The following is a 21734-nucleotide window of genomic DNA, read 5'->3' as shown; positions in this document are numbered from 1 at the left end:
ACCACAAAGCAAAATTACAGAACAGATGAACGATTTGAAAACAAATTACTGACATACTACCCTATCACCCCCTAAATACTTTAGATCATTTCCTATAAACAAGTATCTTCTCCTACATAACCATGGGAATCAGGAAGTTGACAGTGATACATTTCTACTGTCCATCCTCTGACTGGATTCACCTCTTGCTAGCTGTCCTGATAATGCCCTTAGCACAAGGGTCCAGTTTACATCATACTCTGCACATACACATCATGGCTCTCATCTCCTTCAGTATAGAATAGTTCCTCGGTTCTTTGACTTTCATGACCTTGAACATTTTCAATGTGACCATTCAGTTACTTACAGGCTGTGCTCAGTGTGTGCTTGTCTGAGGTTTCCTCACATTTCCATTCAGGTCAAGCATCTTTGACATGAATCTGTCAGAAGCAATGTTGTGTTCTTCCTATTGCATCCTAGTAGGTGATACAGGACTTTATTTCATTATGGGTGACATTATCTTTAATCACATGAAGAGGATTCCCCCCTCCCTGGGCTATGAAGCAGAAAATCTTTTCCTGTCCGAGACCTACATGACCATAGTAAAACTGCCCCCACTCCCTGCCCAAAGGAGGACAAAAGACGCTGTCAATGGTTAGGGCTTCCTGAGGTAAGAACTTCTTCCACTGATGTCTCTTTTTGAATTGGACCTTTTGGAAGCTCGTTTCTTCTGCAAAATGGAAGAGGCAGTCACATTTCCTATCCATTTGATTCAAATTACAGTCCAAATTATGATTTGGTGATTTGGGGAATAAGATGTTTTCTTAAACCAAACTGGATTACCGGGAGGATGTTCTGTGTGTTAGTCGCTCAGTCATGTCTCACTCTTTGCGACCCCATGGACTGTAGCTCCACCAAGCTCCTCTGTCCATGGAATTCTCCAGGCAAGAATGTTGGAGTGGGTTGTCATTTCCTTCTCCAGGGGATCTTCCCAACCCAGAGATTGAACCTGGGTCTCCTGCGTTGTAGACATAAGGACAGTATTCCGGCTACCTGTGAGGTTTTGTATTTAAGCAGTTTAAACCCCCCTCCCCAAGAGTGAAAGGTAAGCCACAGAATATACTTATACCTAGAATATATATATAAGAAATTCCATAATGAATTGTTTAAAAAGCAGACAACCCAATAGAAACAAATGGGTGAAAAACTTGAATAGTCACTTTGCAAAAATTATCAGAATGCAGCACAGGAGAAAATCCTCAACTTCATGGTGGCTCAGTAGTAAAGAATCTGCCTGCAATGCAGGGGAGAAGGCTTCAATCCCTGGGTCGGGGTGATCCCCTGGAGAAGGAAATGGGAACCCACTCCTGTATTCTTGCTTGGGAAATCCCATGGACAGAAGTGCTTGGAGGACTACAGTCCATGGGGTTACAAAAGAGTCAGACACGACTTAGCGACTCAGCAACAACAACAACATTAGTTATTGAAGAAAAACAAATCAAAAAAATTTTTATTTTGCCAAATTCAGACTTAAATTGAAGAAAGTAGGGAACACCACTAAACCATTCAGGTAAGACCTAAATCAAATCCCTTGTGATTATACAGTGGAAGTGAGAAATAGATTCAAGGGATTAGATCTGATAGAAAGAGTGCCTGAAGAACTATGGACGGAGGTTTGTGACATTGTACAGGAGGCAGGGATCAAGACCATCCCCAAGAAAAAGAAATGCAAAAAGGCAAACTGATTGTCTGAGGAGGCCTTACAAATAGCTGTGAAAAGAAGAGAAGCAAAAGGCAAAGGGGAAAAGGAAAGATTTATCCATTTGAATGCAGAGTTCCAAAGAACAGCAAAGAGATATAAGAAAGCCTTCCTAAGTGATCAGTGCAAAGAAATAGAGGGGAACAATAGAATGGGCAAGACTAGAGATCTCTTCAAGAAAATCAGAGATACCAAGGGAACATTTCATGCAAAGATGGGCACAATAAAGGACAGAAATGGTATGGACCTAACAGAAGCAGAAGATATTAAGAAGAGGTGGCAAGAATACACAGAAAAACCATACAAAAAAGATCTTCACAACCCAGATAATCACGATGGTCTGATCACTCACCTAGAGCGAGACATCCTGGAATGTGAAATCAAATGGGCCTTAGGAAGCATCACTATGAACAAAGCTAGTGGAGGTAATGGAATTCCAGTTAAGCTATTTCAAATCCTAAAAGATGATGCTGTGAAAGTGCTCATTCAATATGCCAGCAAATTTGGAAAACTCAGCAGTGGCCACAGGACTGGAAAAGGTCAGTTTTCATTCTAATCCCAAAGAAAGGCAATGCCAAAGAATGTTCAGACTACCACACAATTGTACTCATCTCATACGCTAGTAAAGTAATGCTCAAAATTCTCCAAGCCAGGCTTCAATAGTACGTGAACTGTGAACGTCCAGATGTTCAAGCTGGTTTTAGAAAAGGCAGAGGAACCAGAGATTAAATTGCCAACATCCGTTGGATTATTGAAAAAGCAAGAGAGTTCCAGAAAAACATCTACTTCTGCTTTATTGACTATGCCAAAGCCTTTGACTGTGTGGATCACAACAAACTGTGGAAAATTCTTAAAGAGATGGGAATACCAGACCACCTGACCTGCCTCCTGAGATATCTGTATGCAGGTTAGGAAGCAACAGTTAGAACTGGACATGAAACAACAGACAGTTTCCAAATAGAGAAAGGAGTATATCAAGGCTGTATGTTGTCACCCTGCTTATTTAACTTATATGCAGAGTACATCATGAGAAATGCTGGGCTGGATGAAGCACAAGCTGGAATCAAGATTGCCGGGAGAAATATCAATAACCTCAGATATGCAGATGACACCACCCTTATGGCAGAAAGCGAAGAAGAACTAAAGAGCCTCGTGATGAAAGTGAAAGAGGAGAGTGAAAAAGTTGGCTTAAAGCTCCACATTCAGAAAACTAAGATCATGGCATCCAGTCCCATCACTTCATGGCAAATAGATGGGGAAACAGTGGAAACAGTGACAGATTTTACTTTTGGGGGCTCCAAAATCACTGCAGATGGTGACTGCAGCCATGAAATTACAAGACCAGTGCTCTAACCCCTGAGCTATAGGGCCTCAGCCATGAAATTAAAGGACGCCTGCTCCTTGGAAGAAAAGTTATGAACAACCTAGACGGCATATTAAAAAGCAGAAACATTACTTTGGCAACAAAGGTCAGTGTAGTCAAAGCTATGGTTTTTCCAGTAGTCATGTATGGATGTGAGAATTGGACTATAAGGAAAGCTGAGAGCCAAAGAATTGATGCTTTTGAACTGTGGTGTTGGAGAAGACTCTTGAGAGTCCCTTGGACAGCTAGGAGATCCAACCAGTCCACCCTAAAGGAAATCAGTCCTGAAAATTCATTGGAAGGACTGATGCTGAAGCTGAAACTCCAATACTTTAGCCACCTGATGTGAAGAACTGACTCATTAGAAAAGAGTCTGATGCTGGGAAAGATTGAAGGCAGGAGGAGAAGGGGACAATAGAGGATGAGATGGTTGGATGGCATCACCAACTCAATGGACATGAGTTTGAGTAAACTTCAGGAGTTGGTAATATACAGGGAGGCCTGAGGTGCTGCAGTCCATGCAGTCTCAGAGTCGGACATGACTGAGCAACTGAACTGAATTGAAATCAAAGCATTAGTGCAATACCACACAGGCCCACCAGAATCGCCAACATTATAAAGACTGACAGTGCCAATGAAGCTGACAGTGGAAGTGATGGAAACCATTACACACCACGAGAGTGTGAAAATGATTTCAACTTCTTGGCAGTAATGTTCAGGCATTATTTATTGATGATGCCACACCCCATGTCCCATTAGCTCCACTCCTGGGGAATCCATGCGCAGCTGCATCAAATCCATGCACGGGAAGATTCACAGCAGCGTTACGGAGAACCGACCGGAATTGGAGCAACCGGAGCAACCAGAGGGTAAGCAAAATGGGTATGTTATGGTAGGAATTGCATACAGTAGCAAGTAAACAAAGCACTGCTGCCTGCAACCTGGATGGATTCCAGGCACAACACAGAGCCAAAGAAATCAGGCCCAGAAGCAGACTGCACCAGTCTCTATGAAAAGCAAGCATATATGGAATTTTGTAAGTTGGTAAAGGTAACCCTGTATGCAAGACAGCAAAAGAGACACAGATGTATAGAACAATCTTTTGGACTTTATGGTAGAGGGCGAGGGCGGGATGATATGGGAGAATGGCATTGAAGAATGTAAATTATCATATGTGAAACGAATCGCCAGTCCAGGTTCGATGCATGATACAGGGTGCTCGGGGCTGGTGCACCAGGATGACCCAGAGGGATGGGATGGGGAGGGAGGTGACAGAAGGGATCTGGAAGGGGAACACATGTACACTCATGGCGGATTCATGTCCATGTATGTCAAAACCAATACAATATTGTAAAGTAAAAAAATAAATTTTGAAACATTTTAAAAAAAAGAAAGAAAAGCAAAACGAATCTGTGGTGTGGGATTCGCAGCTGCCTTTGGGGGCGGGTTGGGAAGACTGGTGTGGGTGGTGGTTTCCGAATAGTGTTTCTTCAGGTGTGCTCTCGCTGCTACAGACCTCTGATTTGCGCATTTTCCTGCGTGTCCGGCTTCAGCAAGAACATCTTAACTCGCCAGCGGCGGCGGTGGTGGTTTAGTCGCTCAGTACTGTACGACTCTGTGACCCTATGGACTGTAGACTGCCAGGCTCCTCTGTCCGTGGGATTCTCCAGGCAGGAATACTGGAGTGGTTGCCATTTTCTCCTCCAAACTGTCCAGGGAACACAAGCCTAACCGCAAACTGGACCTTGAGGGGTTACCCAGCCCCAGTCTGCACAGGGGGCCAAAATCCGGGACCCATCACTGGATTCCATGAGGACAGTCACAGCCTCCCTTTCACCTCACGGTGCATTGATGTGCGAGGAAGTTACCCTCGGAGATTTTCACACCTTGTTAGCTTGCGAACACAACGCTCCGGATGCGCGAGAGGAACTTAGACACAACCAGAGGTGCAGCAAAGCGCGCGAGACCTCCGAGGCCGAGCTCGGGAGGCGGGGCCCGAGCCCGGGGGCGTGGCTCCTCGATTAATACAGCCTGGATGCCCCGCTGCGCGCGCGCGCGCGGACGGCGATTGGTGCTGCCTGGCGGCGCGCGCGGTGCACGCCGGGACGTCGGTGCGGCGGGACAAGCAGGAGGAGCGGCGGGCGGGAGGCTGCAGGATGGTGAAGCTGACGGCGGAGCTGATCGAGCAGGCGGCGCAGTACACCAACGCGGTGCGGGACCGAGAGCTGGACCTGCGGGGTGAGTCGGGCGGGGGCAGGCGGTCTGGCCGGGTCCCCGCCCGGCTGGTGGCCTGGCCCAGCCCAGCCGCGTGTGCTAGGACCGCCGGAGCATGGCCGGCAGCCTGCGTCCAGCACCCAGTGCCGGACTGGATCCCACTGTCGTCGGCGGAAGGCCCTCTCTGGGCCCTTCCGAGGCGCGCTCAGCCCGGCTCCTCCTTGCACACCGGGGCCGCCTTGATGCTCCGGTCGCACAGCGGGCGTCTTCCAGGCCGCTGGGCTGTCTGAGTCGCTGCGGGGCAGGGGATAAACGCTCGGGTGCTTGCGGCCCTTGTGCGGAACTAACATGACGTCGTGAGGGGGTGGACGGGGTGCGGAGTGAGGGAGCAGTGTACGGGCCAGAAACTATCGTTTCCCTGGCGTTTCCTCGTGTTGGCTTCTGCTGTCTTTTTCCCTTTACCGGAGCGTTTCTGGGAGCAGACTGTGGGCGCGAAGCCGGCGCTGCCGCCTGCTGGCGGAGCGATGCGGAAGCCCCCGAACCGTGCGAGTCCTTAGGAGGCGGCTTCTCCGAGGGTACGGCCATCGGTCTTGGCCTGTGATCCGCTCCCGGGGGGAAACGCCGGCTGCGGGCTCTGCCTTCTGCTGGCTTTCTTGTCCGCTGAAAGCTCAGGACTTTGGTTTTTGTTGAAATCGAGTTTCTCAGAGAAAGGTTGAACTCGGGAGTAAACAGGCAGCCTTCACTGTCTGCCTTCTCTCCGAGTCCGAAGGGCTCCCAGCGTCGAGGATTCTCGTTTGAGTGCAGCGCTTCCTTTGTTGTAGCCCTTACAGCTCCTTGGCTCCATTTTAACTTCTTCTTCTAGTAGCTGGCACAGTCTTTATGCCCGTGTTGGACGCATCGAGGTGTTTGAGTGAGCTGTCCGCAGGGTGACTTACCGTTGTGTGTGAACCACTGACTTTCAGCTCTGGGGTTGAGCTGGGGGAGGTGAAGTAAAGGGGAAGTGTCTTAATACTAAGAAGATATCCCAGTGAGTTCTAGGAATCTGACTTGTGGGATGCAGACGAGGTTGATTACTGTTGTCCACCCCGTGTGGATAGTGCTTGGACGCTGACAGCCGCTCACGGTGTGAAGTCCTGTTAGGCCGCTTCTCTAGCTCGAAGCCTTGCTTTAGAGCAGTGTGCTGCTGCTGCTAAGTCGCTTCAGTCGTGTCCGACTCTGTGCTACCCCATAGACGGCAGTGTGAGGCACTTGTAAGTAATCTTGAAATGGTTAGCCGCTGGTTCCTGCTGATAAGTACTGTCATCCTAATGGCCCTCATCACCTTCACCTTGCTCACATCCACTGCTGGACCGTAAGCTTCCCGGCAGCTGGGATTTGTGACTGTGTTCTTCCTTGTGTGTGCCAGTACTTTGGCAGGGTCTGGTGGTTGCATAGGTGCCAGGTAAACACTTTGGGAAGGAGCGTTAAGCTGTGAGTCAAGTTACCATGAAATGCTACTAATGTTTTAAAGCGTCTTTTATTTATATTCATACCTCTCTGGGTTTTTCTCCTTTTTACAGGGTATAAAATTCCTGTCATTGAAAATCTCGGTGCCACATTAGACCAATTTGATGCCATTGATTTTTCTGACAATGAAATCAGGAAACTGGATGGTTTTCCTTTGTTGAGAAGACTGAAAACATTATTAGTGAACAACAATAGAATATGGTAAGCGTGTGCTAGTGGAAAGTAGCTTTCCCCCCTAGAGCAGATGCTGCAGAGTTCCCTGAAAAAGCTGCAGTGTATACTGCCTGTTAAACTGGGTTTCTATTTTTTTTTTACCTGCCTATTTCTCAAATTGTAAATGAACCGAATTTCCCCATACAGATTCAGAGTTTAATTTGTCACAGGTCCAGTCTTACTTGCATCTATTCAGAAACCTGGTATATTTATATATTCATAGTAAGTTTCTAATTTAACTTAAATTAAAAATCTGGTGCTTTGTACACATTTTAGCTCATTTCTAAAATAATTAATTATCAGAGGGGTCATATTAAAGAGATATATAAAATTAAATAATTCTAGTTTTAACTGAATATCTCATTTTACCTCAAATCCTCTAGTATTTGTTTTTCTTTAACTGCAGCTTATTTGTAGAATATTGTTTATAGAAATTAAGATTTTATTTTTTTACCCACTTTCATCATCTCTGCGAGCTTTCCAGATGGCTCTGTGATAAAGAATCTGCCTGCAGTGCAGGAGACATGGGTTCAATCCCTGAGTTGGGATGATTGCCTGGAGGAGTCCACTGTTCTTGCTGGGAAGTCACGTAGACAGAGGGGCTGGCAGGCTATAGTCCTTAAGGTCCCAAAGAGTCTGAGCGACTCGCACACACACACACACATCATCTCTGTAAATTTTGTTGGAAAAAAGTTATTGAAGGTGTGTTGATAGGGTCTTTAAGACGTTCTGGGTGGTGAGCTGCTTTTTTTAAATAGGCACATTTCTCCTGAGTTAAACTGTTGACTGTGGTTTGGTTATTGTGTATCCTGTGCTTTTGAGCTGTGACCGCAGAAGCACGTATATTTCTGTGCTTCCTGCTCACAAGTCCTGAGATGAGTGAGGTCATCTGTGTCCACAACACTTTCTCCTTGTCTTGGGGCTAGTATGGTGGTGGGAAGAGGCCGCGGCAACATTCAGGAGGCGTGGGTTCTCAAATCATCCCGCTAGTGTGACCTCAGACATGCCTCCTCTTTGTGCTTCATTTTCCTTCTGTCAGATAGTGTTGGAAGGAGGATCTCCGAGGTAATTCCCACTTTGAAGTCCTCTGAGCAAGTGCTTAGGTCAAGTTTTTAGTTTACTGCATTTTCACTTTTATTAAGATTTTGTCTTTTCCATTTAGCCGTATAGGTGAGGGGCTTGATCAGGCTCTGCCCTGTCTGACAGAACTCATTCTCACCAATAACAGTCTTGTGGAACTGGTAAGTCAAATGGGGAAAGTGTATTTACAGGGAGGGGTTAAAGGCACTACCTGCCTTTAATAGAAAACTTGGAGAGTCCAGAAGATTATCTCATCACCTTTTTTCTTTTTCTTCATTATTAGGACATGGGCTTTTTTTGGTTGTGTGTTTCACATATCTTCCACTCTCGCTCACTCACCTTTGAACTCTCCTGGGGGCTTGATGGAGCAGTTCCTAATTCCAGCATAATCTGTGTCACCAGTCTGTTGTCGTTGTTGGTGCTTGGAATTCTGTTCAGCTTCTAAGGAGAGTCACCCATCCTTTTTTCTAGAATTTCTGTGTCCAGTATGCTAGCCACCAGCCACAAGTGGTTACTTTAAATTAAGATATGCTAGAAGTATAAAAAACACTACAGATTCCAGAGACGTAGTGCAAAAGAAAAATATTATACACTATCAATAATTTTTTATATTGACATTAAAATGGTAATATTTTGAAAAATAGGTAAAACAATATATTATTAAAACTAGTTTCTTCTGTTTTAATGTCACTACTAGAAAATTACATATATGACATAACATTAAATTTTGTTGGGGAGTTTTATTCAAGAAATTATTGTTTTACTCCACATTTAGATCAACAATCATTTGAGATTGGCATTCTTTTAAGATAAGGGGCAAGTTTCATTTTCTCTATTTGGATATGACTATTTTGATCTGCTTCTGCTTTTTAAATTTCTACTCTGTATGTATAATTTTTAACAGTGTTGAACTTAGGCTATATATTGTTTGTAACCTAAATTTTTCACTTAAATACTGGATGTTGACATTCTTATGGTGTGACTTGATTTTAGGTTGTTATGCCCTTGACCCCTCCCTTCCTTGCTCCCTGACTGTTCCTTTCCTGAGGGACGAGGTCCCTGACCATCCTTCAGATTCCCAAAGGAGTGCTTGGCTCCAAAAGTCAGAAAGCCCCTAATCTGAGGGCGTGTCCTTTCTAAACTCCATGAGGTATTTAACCCCAAATGTGTGTCCATGCGGAATGTGTGGCATATTGGGACAATACATTCTGTGTGTTGTAGTTATGCTTAAAGCTGTTTGCAAAGATAAAGGCTGTCCTGTCAGTACTGAAAGAGGCATATTAAAATTGTGTGGTAGTGGATTTCCCTGGAGTTCTGTCAGTTTTACTTGTATATATTTTCAGGTTACTTCATTTGATATATCCAGATTTTACTGATGAAATGAACCTTTTATCATTTATATTTTATTAGTGCAGTTTTACTTTGGTATCTGTTTTATCCACTGCAGTATAACAAAACAAGCTTTCTTTCTTTCAGTTAGTATTTGCATGATCATTGTTTTCCATCCAAAATTTAATTTTTTTCCTCCGCACTTATATTTTAAATTTGTGTCTTAAGAACAGGATTTGATAGGATCCTTTTTTAAAATCCAGTCTAAAATCTGTCTTTTAAATGGAATAGTCTGTTTATGTTTAATGTAATTACCAGTATATTTGAGTTTATCTTCTCTCTTTTCTAGAATTTTTTCACTTGTCCCATCCATCTGCAAATTTTTTTCCTCTCCTTTATTGCTCTCTGTCTTTTTGGTATTCCACTTCTTCTTCTGATAGTTTAGAAATTAACTGATTATTAAATAGACTCTGTTTCTTTTCTTAGCATACTGGGAATTAGCATCCAAGTGTAAAGTTAACCATAACCTTTACCTCCTGAACGAAACAGCACCATAACCATCTCACCACCCCCGCGTCAAGACATCACTGTGTCGTGCACAATCTGTGTGTGGGTCTGTGTGCGTAAAGTTACCATTCTTTCTTTTGGTTTTTGCAGCTTTATTGAGATATGATGGACAAATGAAGATTATAAATATTTAAGGTGTATAATGTGAAATTTGATATCTGTACCCTGACACCCACCCCTTCACGTAACCATCTATGTGTGTGTGCAGTGAGAACACTTGAGTTCTATTTTTTTATCGTATTGGGTACACCTTATGTTATTTTTAAAGATAGTCACCACGTTGTACATTAAATCTCCAGTATTTATTTATTTATAACTGAAAGTTTATCCTCTTTAATCAGCAGCTCCACCCCCCTTTTCCTCCACCTCCCAGCCTCTGGTAACCACCGTTCAACTCTCTGTTGGTATGAGTTCCTTTTTTTGAGATTTCACATAAAAGTGAGGTCCTGCAACATTTGTCTGTCTTTGCTCCATTTCACATTGTTCTGTAGATCTCCTCTAGTGGTGCTGCGCCAGCGGTTCCTTTTCAGATTGTTCTGTAGATCTTCTTTAGTGATGGTACTCCAGTTGCAAGCATCAGTGCTCCCTCCAGTGTCGTCATGAAGAGTGGCAGGTCTCTGCGCTTGTGGCTCTGTTCCCCTCCCCTGTGTTACTTGTGCTTTTCCTCATTGTCCCTTTTGGCGCTGTCCCACTCAGTTTAGATCTGCTCTGGCAGTTTCTTGTTCGTGTGGGGCTCTGTTTCAGGAGGCCCTCCAGGCCTCGTCACACACCTGGTGTGCTTGTGCTTGGAACATGCCTGTTTTTGGCTGCTGTTCTTAGGCTGGTGCCTTTTGGCCTCTTTGCCTTTCCCCTGCTTCTTCCTGTGTGATGTCGTCACCGTGCAAGTCTCATAGCTCTCACGGTAGTTGGTCCTTACTGGTCCCAAGTTCAGGTTCTTGCAGAAAATGGTTTGGCTGTAGCTGTTGACCATATCTTTTTGGTTTTCCTATCCTTGTTGCACTGTATTTTATAGGACAGTTTGGGAAGATTGAAAAACTAACTTGCGTTCTTCCTATATATATATATATATATTCCCCCCCCTTATAACTATATTCTTTGTCCTTGGAAAATGTATTTGAAGAGATTTAGGGGAACCTAGAATAAAGGTGACAAAGATGACATGCCTGCATTGCTCCCAGGAAGCAGCAGGAAGAACCACCTCCCACCAGGTTCCCTGTATGAATAACTTTCCCTGGAGATACATCACTTTTCACATTGCTTTTTTTTCTCAATCATTGCTTTTTTTTTTTTCCCTCAATCATTACTCAGTAGCTCTTTTGAAGTTGCTACAGGAAATGACATATATTTTTTCTTTTCGTCTCTTCTGCTGTTGAGACAGAAGCTGTTGTGTCCGGGATATTAAGAAGTTCAAATTTATGAACCAATTATTCAGTAGAAATACACCAAGCGTCTGTGATGTGCTAGGGCTGTACTGGGTGCTGGGGCAGGAAAGACAAATTAATGTATGAAAGACAAGGTGTGTCCTTACCGCAGAGGTGTCAGCATGTCGTGAGATCACGGTGGGCTGTTTGTGTTCTTACCTGTGGCTGTTATTTCACAGGGTGATCTGGATCCTCTGGCATCTCTCAAGTCACTGACTTATCTGAGGTATGGAAACTATTTGTGGTGGTAACAATAAAGTCTTTTAAAATAACAGCATTGCTGGCCTTGATGGTAAAGTTATAGTAAAAAGTACATTTAAAAAAACATATTGAAAATGTTTCCTTTGGGCTCTATTAAAATTTCCCTAGCATTAAGTTCTTATGACGTTGGAATGTGAAGAATAGTGAACTTTTCCTTACGTCCTGGACTCATTAGACTTTATTAAAATAGACCTCTTGAATGCTGTGCTGTGAACAAGACTGGCATCAAACTGTTCCTTTTCTTGCAGTATTCTAAGGAACCCTGTAACCAATAAGAAGCATTACAGACTGTATGTGATTTATAAAGTTCCACAAGTCAGAGTACTGGATTTCCAGAAAGTGAAACTAAAAGTAAGTGTTAATCTGTTGTAAGTTGTTATTGGTTGGTGCTTTTCCTTTATACTTTTGTTACTGACTTTTATCATTAGTTTGTAATAGGAATTCGGGGAGGGGGCACAAGGAGTGTTAAGTCGATTTTTTTTTTCCATAGCGGTGTTTATGGTGGGACCGAGAGTTAAGGGCTGTGTGTGGGACTGGTCATTCCAGAGGTGGCCTGGCTTCAGAGCCACCATGGGCTTTGTCACAGCAGATATCCTGCCTAGATACATGCTCTTGGGGAGCTTCATGTTGTTCGCTTCGCACTAGCTGTAATTGTCAGGATGATTCTCCCTTTGTTGGGGAATTTTTTTACCTTATTTCCCAGAGAGCCCCTCCTGGAAACTCGGAGAGAGGGCTCTGCTCTCTCCAGGGACCTTCACAGAGCAGGGGACTGCTGTATCTCTTCTTATTTTGAAATGGGCTTTGTGGTATTTTACCAGCCCAGAGTATTCCAAGAGAGTTTTCTTCCATGTTTTCTGAGGAATGCATCTAAATGCACGTGGTATTCCTATTTCCATTAACTCTGTGTGTGGTGTCACTGTAGGAGCGTCAGGAAGCAGAGAAAATGTTCAAGGGCAAACGGGGTGCACAACTTGCAAAGGATATTGCCAGGAGAAGCAAAACGTAAGATCCGGATATCCAACTTCACTCCACTTCACCTTCAGAAACATTATCTGTCTGGCATTTTGCCTCTTGCGAAATGAAATGAAACACCTGTGACTAATACAGTGGTGCCTATATCACGTGAGATTTCTACCAGATGAGCGCTAATGCTCCCATATTCAGTCTGCCATGATAGTACTGCACCCTCTTCCTCTGTGGCAAGATGAACTGGATGGTGTTTCTGAAGGAGAGAGTTTCTTGTATCAGTTTGTTAACAAAGATAAGATACTACACTGGTTGAATTACTTTCAAAGTTTTGAAAGTAAAAGAGAAGCAATTTCTGTTACTTTGGATTTGACAGTTTTGTTCTTCCCTCCCCTCCCAAGTTTCAATCCAGGTGCTGGTTTACCAACTGACAAAAAGAAAGGTGGGCCATCCCCAGGGGACGTGGAAGCCATCAAGGTGAGCACGAGTCAGGATTCTCAGACCGGAGTGAGCTGTTCAATCATGTAGTAACTCGAGTAATGAGTTAGACACTGCAGGTTTCTCCCACAGTTGTTAGAATCCAGCTGTATTTTTGTGTAAGGAAAAACTAGTTTAAAGATATTATTTGACCAGAGTTTGACTTGAATTAATTATATAAGCCGGTCAAAGTGGAGGCAATTCTGGTCTTCTCTTTTTCTCAGGATGCTTTTATCTGAACAGTTAGTTATCTTTGCTTGCTGTCTTGGTTTTTACTTTGAAGGACTTGTTGCCTGAAAGATGCTGCTTGATGAGAAATCGTAATTTGGTAATACTGCCTCCTAAATCATCCAGTGGCATAATTCCAATTAACTAGAATTTTAGGGTACATGCACTGATTATTTGCTCTCCTATAAGAGGGTCTACAGCTCTTTACCAATTTGGGAACTTCATAATTTGGTGTTGGGATTGATTTCACTGTGCCAGCAAAATTCTTCCTGCAAGAGAGACTATGTAATATTCCAATTCAGAAAGGTGGCATGAGTTCCTGTGAGTGTTTTCTATTACCTGGATGAAAATAACTGTCCATCTCTCTTGTTTCCTGGTGTCCAGAACGCTATAGCAAATGCATCAACTTTGGCTGAAGTGGAGCGGCTGAAGGGCTTGCTGCAGTCCGGTCAGATACCTGGCAGAGAACGCAGAGCAGGTCAGGAACCATGTTCTGTCTTCCTTTCCAGATTAATGATACACTCCTAGTGATCGCAAATTGCTTTAGATGCTACAATCCAAGGATGCTCGAATAGTGCCTCCTTACCTTTATAATCTACACAAAATGCCTTTAAGTGCTCTTTCAAAAGAAATCATTTGATAAAGAAGCTTATGTCCTAGGACTCTGGGGTTTATGAGAAAGTTGAGATAAATGTTAGTTCACAGCCATGGAGTGAAAGCAAACAGTGGAGGTGACCATGATGCCTTTGACCCCTGTCCATGTGGGCCCACTTAGCAGTAGGGAGCATGGGCTCTGGAGCCAGACAGACTGAGGCTCAGAGTGCAGCTTCACCAGTTTTGTCCTTGGATGAATTTCTTAACCCCACTTGATCTTAAATCTGTTTGCTCATCTTAACCAAATAGTAGTAGTGGTGACCTCAGAAAGTTGTTGGGAGGACTATAAGTAAGGGGCTTCCTAGGCCCTGAGCACCGGGTGTGAGCTGTTCTGATTGTGAACACCGGCTCTGTGTTGGGCAGCATGAGGGACACTGACTGGGGTGTAAAGTGAAAACTGCTACAGACGGTGCATGTTACAAGTTTGACATGAATGTAACTGGGGGCTCTGTCTAGACCAGTGGCTCAGGGCAAGTTCCCTTGAGGAAATAATGTTTGAACTGAAGCTAAAAGTGAGTAACACATTCATTAGAGCAGCAGTTCTCACCATGTGGTCCTTGGGCCCCTGGGACTCCATGAGGAAAACTTACAAATACTGGGGCATTGTTTGCTTTTTAAGTGGTGTGACCATTTGTGCCTGATAGTGCCAGAGCAATGGCAGGTAGAGTTGCTGGAGCCTCAGCCCAGGTACATGGGTTCACAGGGCCAATGATACTAGGTGTCGTTCTGAGCTGCCGTGCACCCAGTGAGGTCCTTTGTGAAGCAGTGAGGATCGTTGGTGTTCCTGGATATCACCCCTGGGACACATCATTTGATGTGAAGAAATGGGCCAACATTTGCGATCTAACCTTTAAGAAACTACCACGTTGGGGAATTCCTGGTGATCCAGTGATTAAGACTCAGCTTTCATTGCCCAGGTTTGATCCCTGGTCAGGGACCCAAGATCCTACAAGCTAAGTGGGGAGACCAAAAGAACAAAAGCAAAAAACTACCACTTTTGTCAAGATTTGGCATAGTATCAAAAAAATATCCACAGCTGCCTGCACAGGCTGTTAAAATACTTCTCCCTTTTCTCGCTGCATGTCTTTGTGGGCCTGGCTTTCTTCACACCCTTTAGCCGGAACAAGGTATTTTAGTGAGTAGACTGATGAAGGCAGAACAAGGGCCCGGCTGCCATTGGGCAGACATTGCAGAGATGGGCAAAAGTAGAAAACTGCATCAACTTTCTCACTATATATTTTTATTTTAGAAAATACTGATACTGTATTTTATAAAAATACAAACATTAATGGTACTAGGTTTATTGTTTTAAGGAATTACTGTTTTTTTTAAAAATGCTTTCAGTTGCCAACATAGTATCGATAAATGTAATCTACTTGAAGAAAAGTTCTTTGGGTGCTAAAACTAAAGTATTTGAGAACTTGTGACCTAGACAGAGCAGAATGGCATTCTCAGGGGAAGGAGCAGTCTGTGATGAGAGAGCCTTGCACCCTGGGCCTGAAGGAGGACTGTGAGCCAAGGTCCAGGGCCGGCGGTGGGGGGACAGTGAAACAGGCTGGCAGGGTGAGCTCAGTCCAGCCACAGAGGGCCCTGTAGGCCGCAAAACGAGGGACCTGTGACCCTGAGAACAGCACAGGCTGCCAAGACCTCCACAGGGCTGGTGACAGGCAAGGAGCAGGCTGTGTCTTGTGGCTCATTTTGGCTGCAGCGTGGCAGAATTCCTCAGTTACCGTGCCTCCCCTTGAGCATGTTATGTGGGCCTGGGACTCACGTGGGGCTTTTCAGTGTCATCTGAACACACGTGGGGCACCTTGAGGAGAGGAAGGTGGGAATTGTTTGTGGTTCTCTAGGTTTCAGTGGGCCCAGGTGTCTGAACAGCACTTCCCGGTGACATTCTCTCTTTCTTTAGTTTTGTGTCTAGAAATGTAACGTTTGGGTCTAACTGGAATCATAATTTAGACAGAATCACTGGCTGACTATCCGCAGCATGTAGTAGGTGTCCTCCCCCATCTCTTTTTGAAATGCTCCCAGTTTCTTTGCCCATCGTTGTGGCAAGAACAAAACATAAAGTATAAGCTTTTTATCTTGATAAAACATGAGTTACAGGCTTGACCAGAGTGGGTTAGAACAGCAGGCATAGAGTTGACCTTCATGAAGCAGCTTTGTGACCCATTCCCTAGAAGCTGACCATCCTTCCAGGGCCTGCCAAAGACAGGTGGTCCCTGGACCTAAGTTCCTCTAGGCCGAGGAACTGTCAGGCATCTGCACCTGGTCTAAGGTCTGGCAGGCAACAGCAGCATCGTGGCTGGACACCCACACGTGCTCTAACCTAGGTGTGACTTCTGGCTTTGTATGTTTTCTAGGTCCCACTGATGATGGTGAAGAGGAGATGGAAGAAGACACCGTTGCAAATGGGTCCTGAGCAGGGTAGCCTCAGCACCTCAGGACGTGTAACAGTCCACCTCAGACAGGTCCTGCCTTGTTTGTGTCAGCAAAGTAGAGTTCATCAGCATTGTTGAAATGCTCAAAACTGCTGCTGGTAATTTTGTAATACAGATTTTGAAATCTAAAAACCAGTTTTCTACCAATAGTACAAATAAAGGACACTCGCTGTGCTGCGGGTTGTGCGTCATTGGGGTGTGTATGCAGTGAGATGTGGATATGGGGAGATGGAAATGCATCAGGGCGGCTCTGTGGGCAGGCTTCCCAGTCCTCATGAAATGTTTAGGTTTGTAAATTCATAATAAAACTTAGGTTATCTGGTTGTTAGAATTTGCAATATCAGCTGCATTTTTTTCTTCATAAAGGATCACAAACATCATTAAAGGCAGCCAGGCCCCAGGACTTTGCAAGAGTCAGTGTCCTTTGAAGTTTTTGTTTAACACTGTGCACCAGCATGTGACGATAAATTGCTGATTTGGACAGTTAGAGGGAATGAAACATCTGCCTGTCAGTTGGTGGGATTCGAGAGATTTGGACCACCTTGGAGCAGCGCTTCCCCAGCTCAGGGCACTGTGAGCCTTGGAGGTCTTGCCAGAGCACAGTGTCTGTTGTGGGCCCTGAGGCTCTCTGCCTCTCGTGGGGTCCCAGGAGCTGTCCCTCAGAGGGGACACTCAGGATCTCCAGCCTTGCTGCCCACCCTGGCCTCACCCACCTTACACCTTCAGCTTCTCCAGGGACCAGTCCCTGTGGTCCGTTTGCTGACTTGTTACAGAAAGCACTTCCCTTGCTTTTTGCAGGTAGAGTGTGGTATGGAGTCTTACTTCCTGTTCTATGAGCAGATCGTATTCCTGGATGACTGCCATATCAGGAACCAAGATGTGTGCTCAGCTCCTAGCTGCACGAAGAGGGCTGCCCTGCAGCGGCCAGGCTGCTGGGGCCTGAGTCACACTTGCTTCTTCTAATGGAAAGTAGAATTCAGGCCTGCCAAGCAGTTTGTATGCAGCTTGCTTTCAAAGGGTGTTTCAAGGGATGAAGTTCAAAACCCCAGGTGGTGTCTCTTTAGCTCCTGATAGTGAGCTTAGCGGAGAAGGCAATGGCACCCCACTCCAGTACTCTTGCCTGGGAAATCCAATGGACGGAGGAGCCTGGTAGGCTGCCGTCTACGGGGTCGCACAGAGTCGGACACGACTGAAGTGACTTAGCAGCAGCAGCAGTGAGCTTAGAGCATGTCTGGTTTTCACTCAGCTTGGAAGGATTTCAGTACTGTGATTGCTAGTGCTGTGTCCATCATCAGTTTGGGCACATTTCCCTGAGGGACCTCCTACACACACCCCCACCCCCAATGCTTTGTCTTTGAAAGCTCCCACCAGGAAGGGTTGACAATCTTGTGACTTGACCAAAGCATAGGACTGCAGAAAAGCCACAGCCATCCTAGAAGGCTACAAGCTCCTGAGCTGCCCCTGCCCCTGCCAATTGGCTGCTACCCCCTCAACCAGCAACCAAGAGGGGGTTGAGAAAAGGAGAGAGGAAGAAAAGTGTCCTTTGAGAGCCCTGCTCCATTCCAGGGACCACCCCAGCACACTAGCCTGGCCTCGCTCCCCTCTCCTGCCTGTACTCTACAGAAATACCATTTTATAGAGGACATGATGCTGTATGGAGAAAATCTTAAAAGACACCGAAAGCTACTGGAGCTTGTTAATTAATTTGGTAAAGTTGCTGGATACAAAATGAATACACAGAAATCTGTTGCATTTTGAGACATAAACCACCAATGGGATATCAGAGAAATTAAGGAAACATTCGCATTTACCATTGCATCAAAGAGAATAAAATATCTTGGAATAAACCTACCTAAGAGGAGACAAAAGGCCCATATTCCAAAAACTAAGATGCTGATGAAACTGACAACCGTACAAATAGATGGAAAGAATGGAGCTGGAGGAATCAGGCTCCCCGACTTCAGACCATGCTACAGAGCTACAGTATTAAAAAAAACAGTATGGTACTGGCATAGAAGTAGATGTACCAATAGATGGAACAGCATAAAAGTCCAGAAAGAAGCCCATTTATGGTCCATGGGGCTGCAAAGAGTCAGACAGGACTGAGAACACACAGTCAATCTACAACAAAGGAGATGTGTACAATGGAGAAAAAAGTCTTCAGTAAGTGGTGCTGGGAAAGGTGAACAGGTTCATGTAAAAGAATGAAATCAGAACATTCTCTAACACCATATACAAAAAAACTCAAAAGTGGATTAAAAACCTAAATGTAAGGCTGGGTACTATAAAACTCCTAGAGGAGAATAGGCTGAAAAAACACTGACATAAATCGCAGAGATGTCTTTTTGGATCTGTCTCCCAGAGTAATGGAAATAAAAATAAGTAGGACCTAATTAAACTTAAATGCTTTTGCAAAGGAAACCATGAATACAATGAAAAGACAATCTACAGAGTGGGAGAAAATATTTTCAAATGATGCAACCAACAAAAGATTAATTTCCAAAATAAGTAAACCACTCATACAGCTTAATATCAAACAAAGAACCCCAGTCAAAATCAAATTTCTATGGCTTCTTTTCTTTGAAGGAGCATATTCTTTCACACTTCCTAGAATCCCGATTAAAAGGTAAATCCATCATATAAATAGAAACTTTTTAAAATAGAGGGATAGAAATTTCATCTGTAAACACACACTGTGGAAAAGAGTATTTTTTTTCTTTTAAAGATAAGAGTTTTGTAAATTTTATGGATAGTAAAAATTGTTCCAGGGACTTCCCTGGTGGTCCATCGGCTAAGAATCTGCCTTCCAACGCAGAGAACTTGGGTTCGATACCTGTCATGGGAACTAAGATCCTTCAAGTCATGGAGCAACAGAGCCCAATGCTCTCTAGAATCTGAGCGCTACAAGTAGAGAAGCCCACACACCGTAATGAAAGATTCTGCATGCCGCAACTAAGACCCTACACAGACAAATGAATAAATATTTTAATAAATTCTTCCATCAAACTTTCTACAATCAGCATTTCCAGTATTGCGCTGTTTTAAATTCTTAATTTCCCACGGGTTGGTGACCAACAGCAGAGGTCATCAGGTCAACTCTGACCCACCCATGGACATGGCAGCCTTAACTACTGATGTTCAAGCCAGACATCGTCAGCAGAACCATATCTCCACAATCATGAGCGAGTTTCTTCAGTAATCATGGAGTCCCAGGAAAGTCAAAGGATATTCTCTATTGAGAATCAAACTTTGTCAATCCCTCTCTTGGGTTCATCGCTTTGAACGCTGCTGCTGCTAAATCGCTTCAGTCGTGTCTGACTCTGTGCGACCCCATAGATGGCAGCCCACCAGGCTCCCCCGTCCCTGGGATTCTCCAGGCAAGAACACTGGAGTGGGTTGCCATTTCCTTCTCCAGCGTATGAAAGTGAAAAGGGAAAGTGAAGTTTCTCAGTCGTGTCCGACTCAGTGACCCCATGGTCTGCAGCCTACGAGGCTCCTCCGTCCGTGGGATTTTGCAGGCAAGAGTGCTGGAGTGGGGTGCCATTGCCTTCTCCATCGCTTTGAATATTTGACCCCAACCAGACATTAAACCCAGATGTCTACTGCCCCATGTTTAATTCTGCAAGCTTTATAACCGGCAGCTTTACAGTGGAAGAGCAGCAAGTGCAACAGTGATATCTCATCCTCTGACACCCCTGGAGTCAGAAGTTTTAAAAGGCAAAAGAAAGTGATACTTTTCCTGAGCAAAAAGAACAGAGGCATTTAAATTTAACTTAGAGTCTGTCCTATCCCTTAACTGTCACATATGCTCCACCCCATAAGCCTGAGTTCAGGGTGAGTTGTTCAGAGATTGTATTATGATGCATAAAGTATTTTTTATTCTTTAAAAAGAATGTTACTAATTTGTTAAAAAGTGATGGAGTGAGCATGTGCATGTGTGTTTAGTCGCTCAGTCGTGTCTGACTCTTTGGCCCTGTGGACTGTAGCCTGCCAGGCTCCTCTGTCTGTGGGATTCTCTAGGCAAGAATACTGGAGTGGGTTGCTACTCCTGTTTCATGGGATCTCCCCCACCCAGAGATCGAACCTGTGTCTCTTGCCTTGGCAGGTGGATTCTTTACCACTAGCGACACCTGGGAAGACCAGAGTGAGCATAATACTTCTGAAATTTCATGATGTTTTTTTCCCCCAGAATACTGAGATGGACAGCCTTGAAGTCCAATTTCTTCATAAGAGTCTTTATCCAAGGATAGCATTAACTTCACTATAAAGCATATAATCCCCACAAAAGAAACGTTAAAAATATGACTCATGCTATCTAAGAGAAAGCAAGACAAACTGAGCAGTTAGCTATCAGTGTAATAAATTCTTTACATGAATCTTACTGCTGCAGTGTCTGTGATAGTCAAGCTGGATGCCATCAAATTTCTATCAAGGGAAGAATAGTTAGACAAACCATAGTATAACAAATAATTGGAATTAAGAATGAAATGAAAGGTTATTTATTAATAATCATTGAAAAAAGCAAAGCTTTCACAGGGAAATAAAGGAATAAAAAGGACAATTCAGCCTTTTTGTTTCTGGTTTGGCATGTGAAGAGTTTGGAAGTTGCCATTCTAACAAGTGAAAGACTAAACCGAAAATCAGTAATTTCAATAATGGTTCTGTTAGAGCCATCAGAGAAGTGAGGTAGGTCAGAAGGCCAACTGCAGGCCCGAGGTCTCAGAGACAGACAGGTGGGCACAAGTAACCTGATGCACCGGAGCAGAAATGCACATGGACACCAGGGAGGAAACCTGAATCACAATCAACAGATGCTGGAGGCTCAGTGCAGCTGCTCTGAGACTTAAAAACTTTGAGGAGGCCCAGTATGAGGAGAGTTCCCCCCAGCTTTCTGAGTCTCACCTTCAGAATTCTACTCGGTTCTTGCACTGAAAAAGGAGACAATGTGCTCCACTTCCATCAGGGGAGAAAGAAACTGTCCTGAAGTAGCCCCAACAGCATTTTATTCTTCATAATGAGGCCTGCCCTCAAGAGACCCTAAACAACTGGGATTTAACACAACACAGCTAAGCTGTATTAACTAGACAGTGTATTAAAAAACAAAGCCATGAGTTTGCTGACAAAGGTCCATGTAGTCAAAGCTATGGTTTTTCCAGTAGTCATGTACGGATGTGGGAGTTGGACCATAAAGAAGGCCGAAGAATTGATGCTTTCAAACTGTGGTGCTGCGGAAAACTCTTGAGAGTCCCTTGGATAGCAAGGAGATCAAACAAGTC

General features: G+C 44.3%; 1 protein-coding gene and 1 long non-coding RNA gene across 2 annotated transcripts; one reads left to right on the top strand and one right to left on the bottom strand.

The window, feature by feature from the left end:
• Nucleotides 1–5219: 5219 nt before the first annotated feature.
• Nucleotides 5220–16633, top strand: SNRPA1 (small nuclear ribonucleoprotein polypeptide A'). Its single transcript, XM_081546629.1, has 9 exons — nt 5220–5339; nt 6875–7022; nt 8197–8275; nt 11611–11657; nt 11941–12043; nt 12615–12694; nt 13060–13135; nt 13748–13841; nt 16381–16633. The coding sequence occupies exons 1-9, from the start codon at nt 5258–5260 to the stop codon at nt 16437–16439; spliced, it is 768 nt and encodes a 255-aa protein (XP_081402755.1). The 5' UTR covers nt 5220–5257; the 3' UTR covers nt 16440–16633.
• LOC145528342 (uncharacterized) lies at nt 10294–13822 on the bottom strand. The gene is made up of 2 exons (XR_014070307.1): nt 11591–13822; nt 10294–11009 (listed from the first exon to the last, which is right to left on the bottom strand). It is a non-coding gene; the product is annotated as an uncharacterized LOC145528342 (long non-coding RNA).
• Nucleotides 16634–21734: the final 5101 nt, after the last annotated feature.

Source organism: Giraffa tippelskirchi, chromosome 12 (assembly GCF_054371585.1).
Source record: "Giraffa tippelskirchi isolate mGirTip1 chromosome 12, T2T-mGirTip1v1.2.pri, whole genome shotgun sequence".
Lineage (NCBI taxonomy): Eukaryota > Metazoa > Chordata > Mammalia > Artiodactyla > Giraffidae > Giraffa > Giraffa tippelskirchi.
Note: the sequence above shows the minus strand (reverse complement) of the source record. Positions and strands in the feature narration are given on the sequence as shown.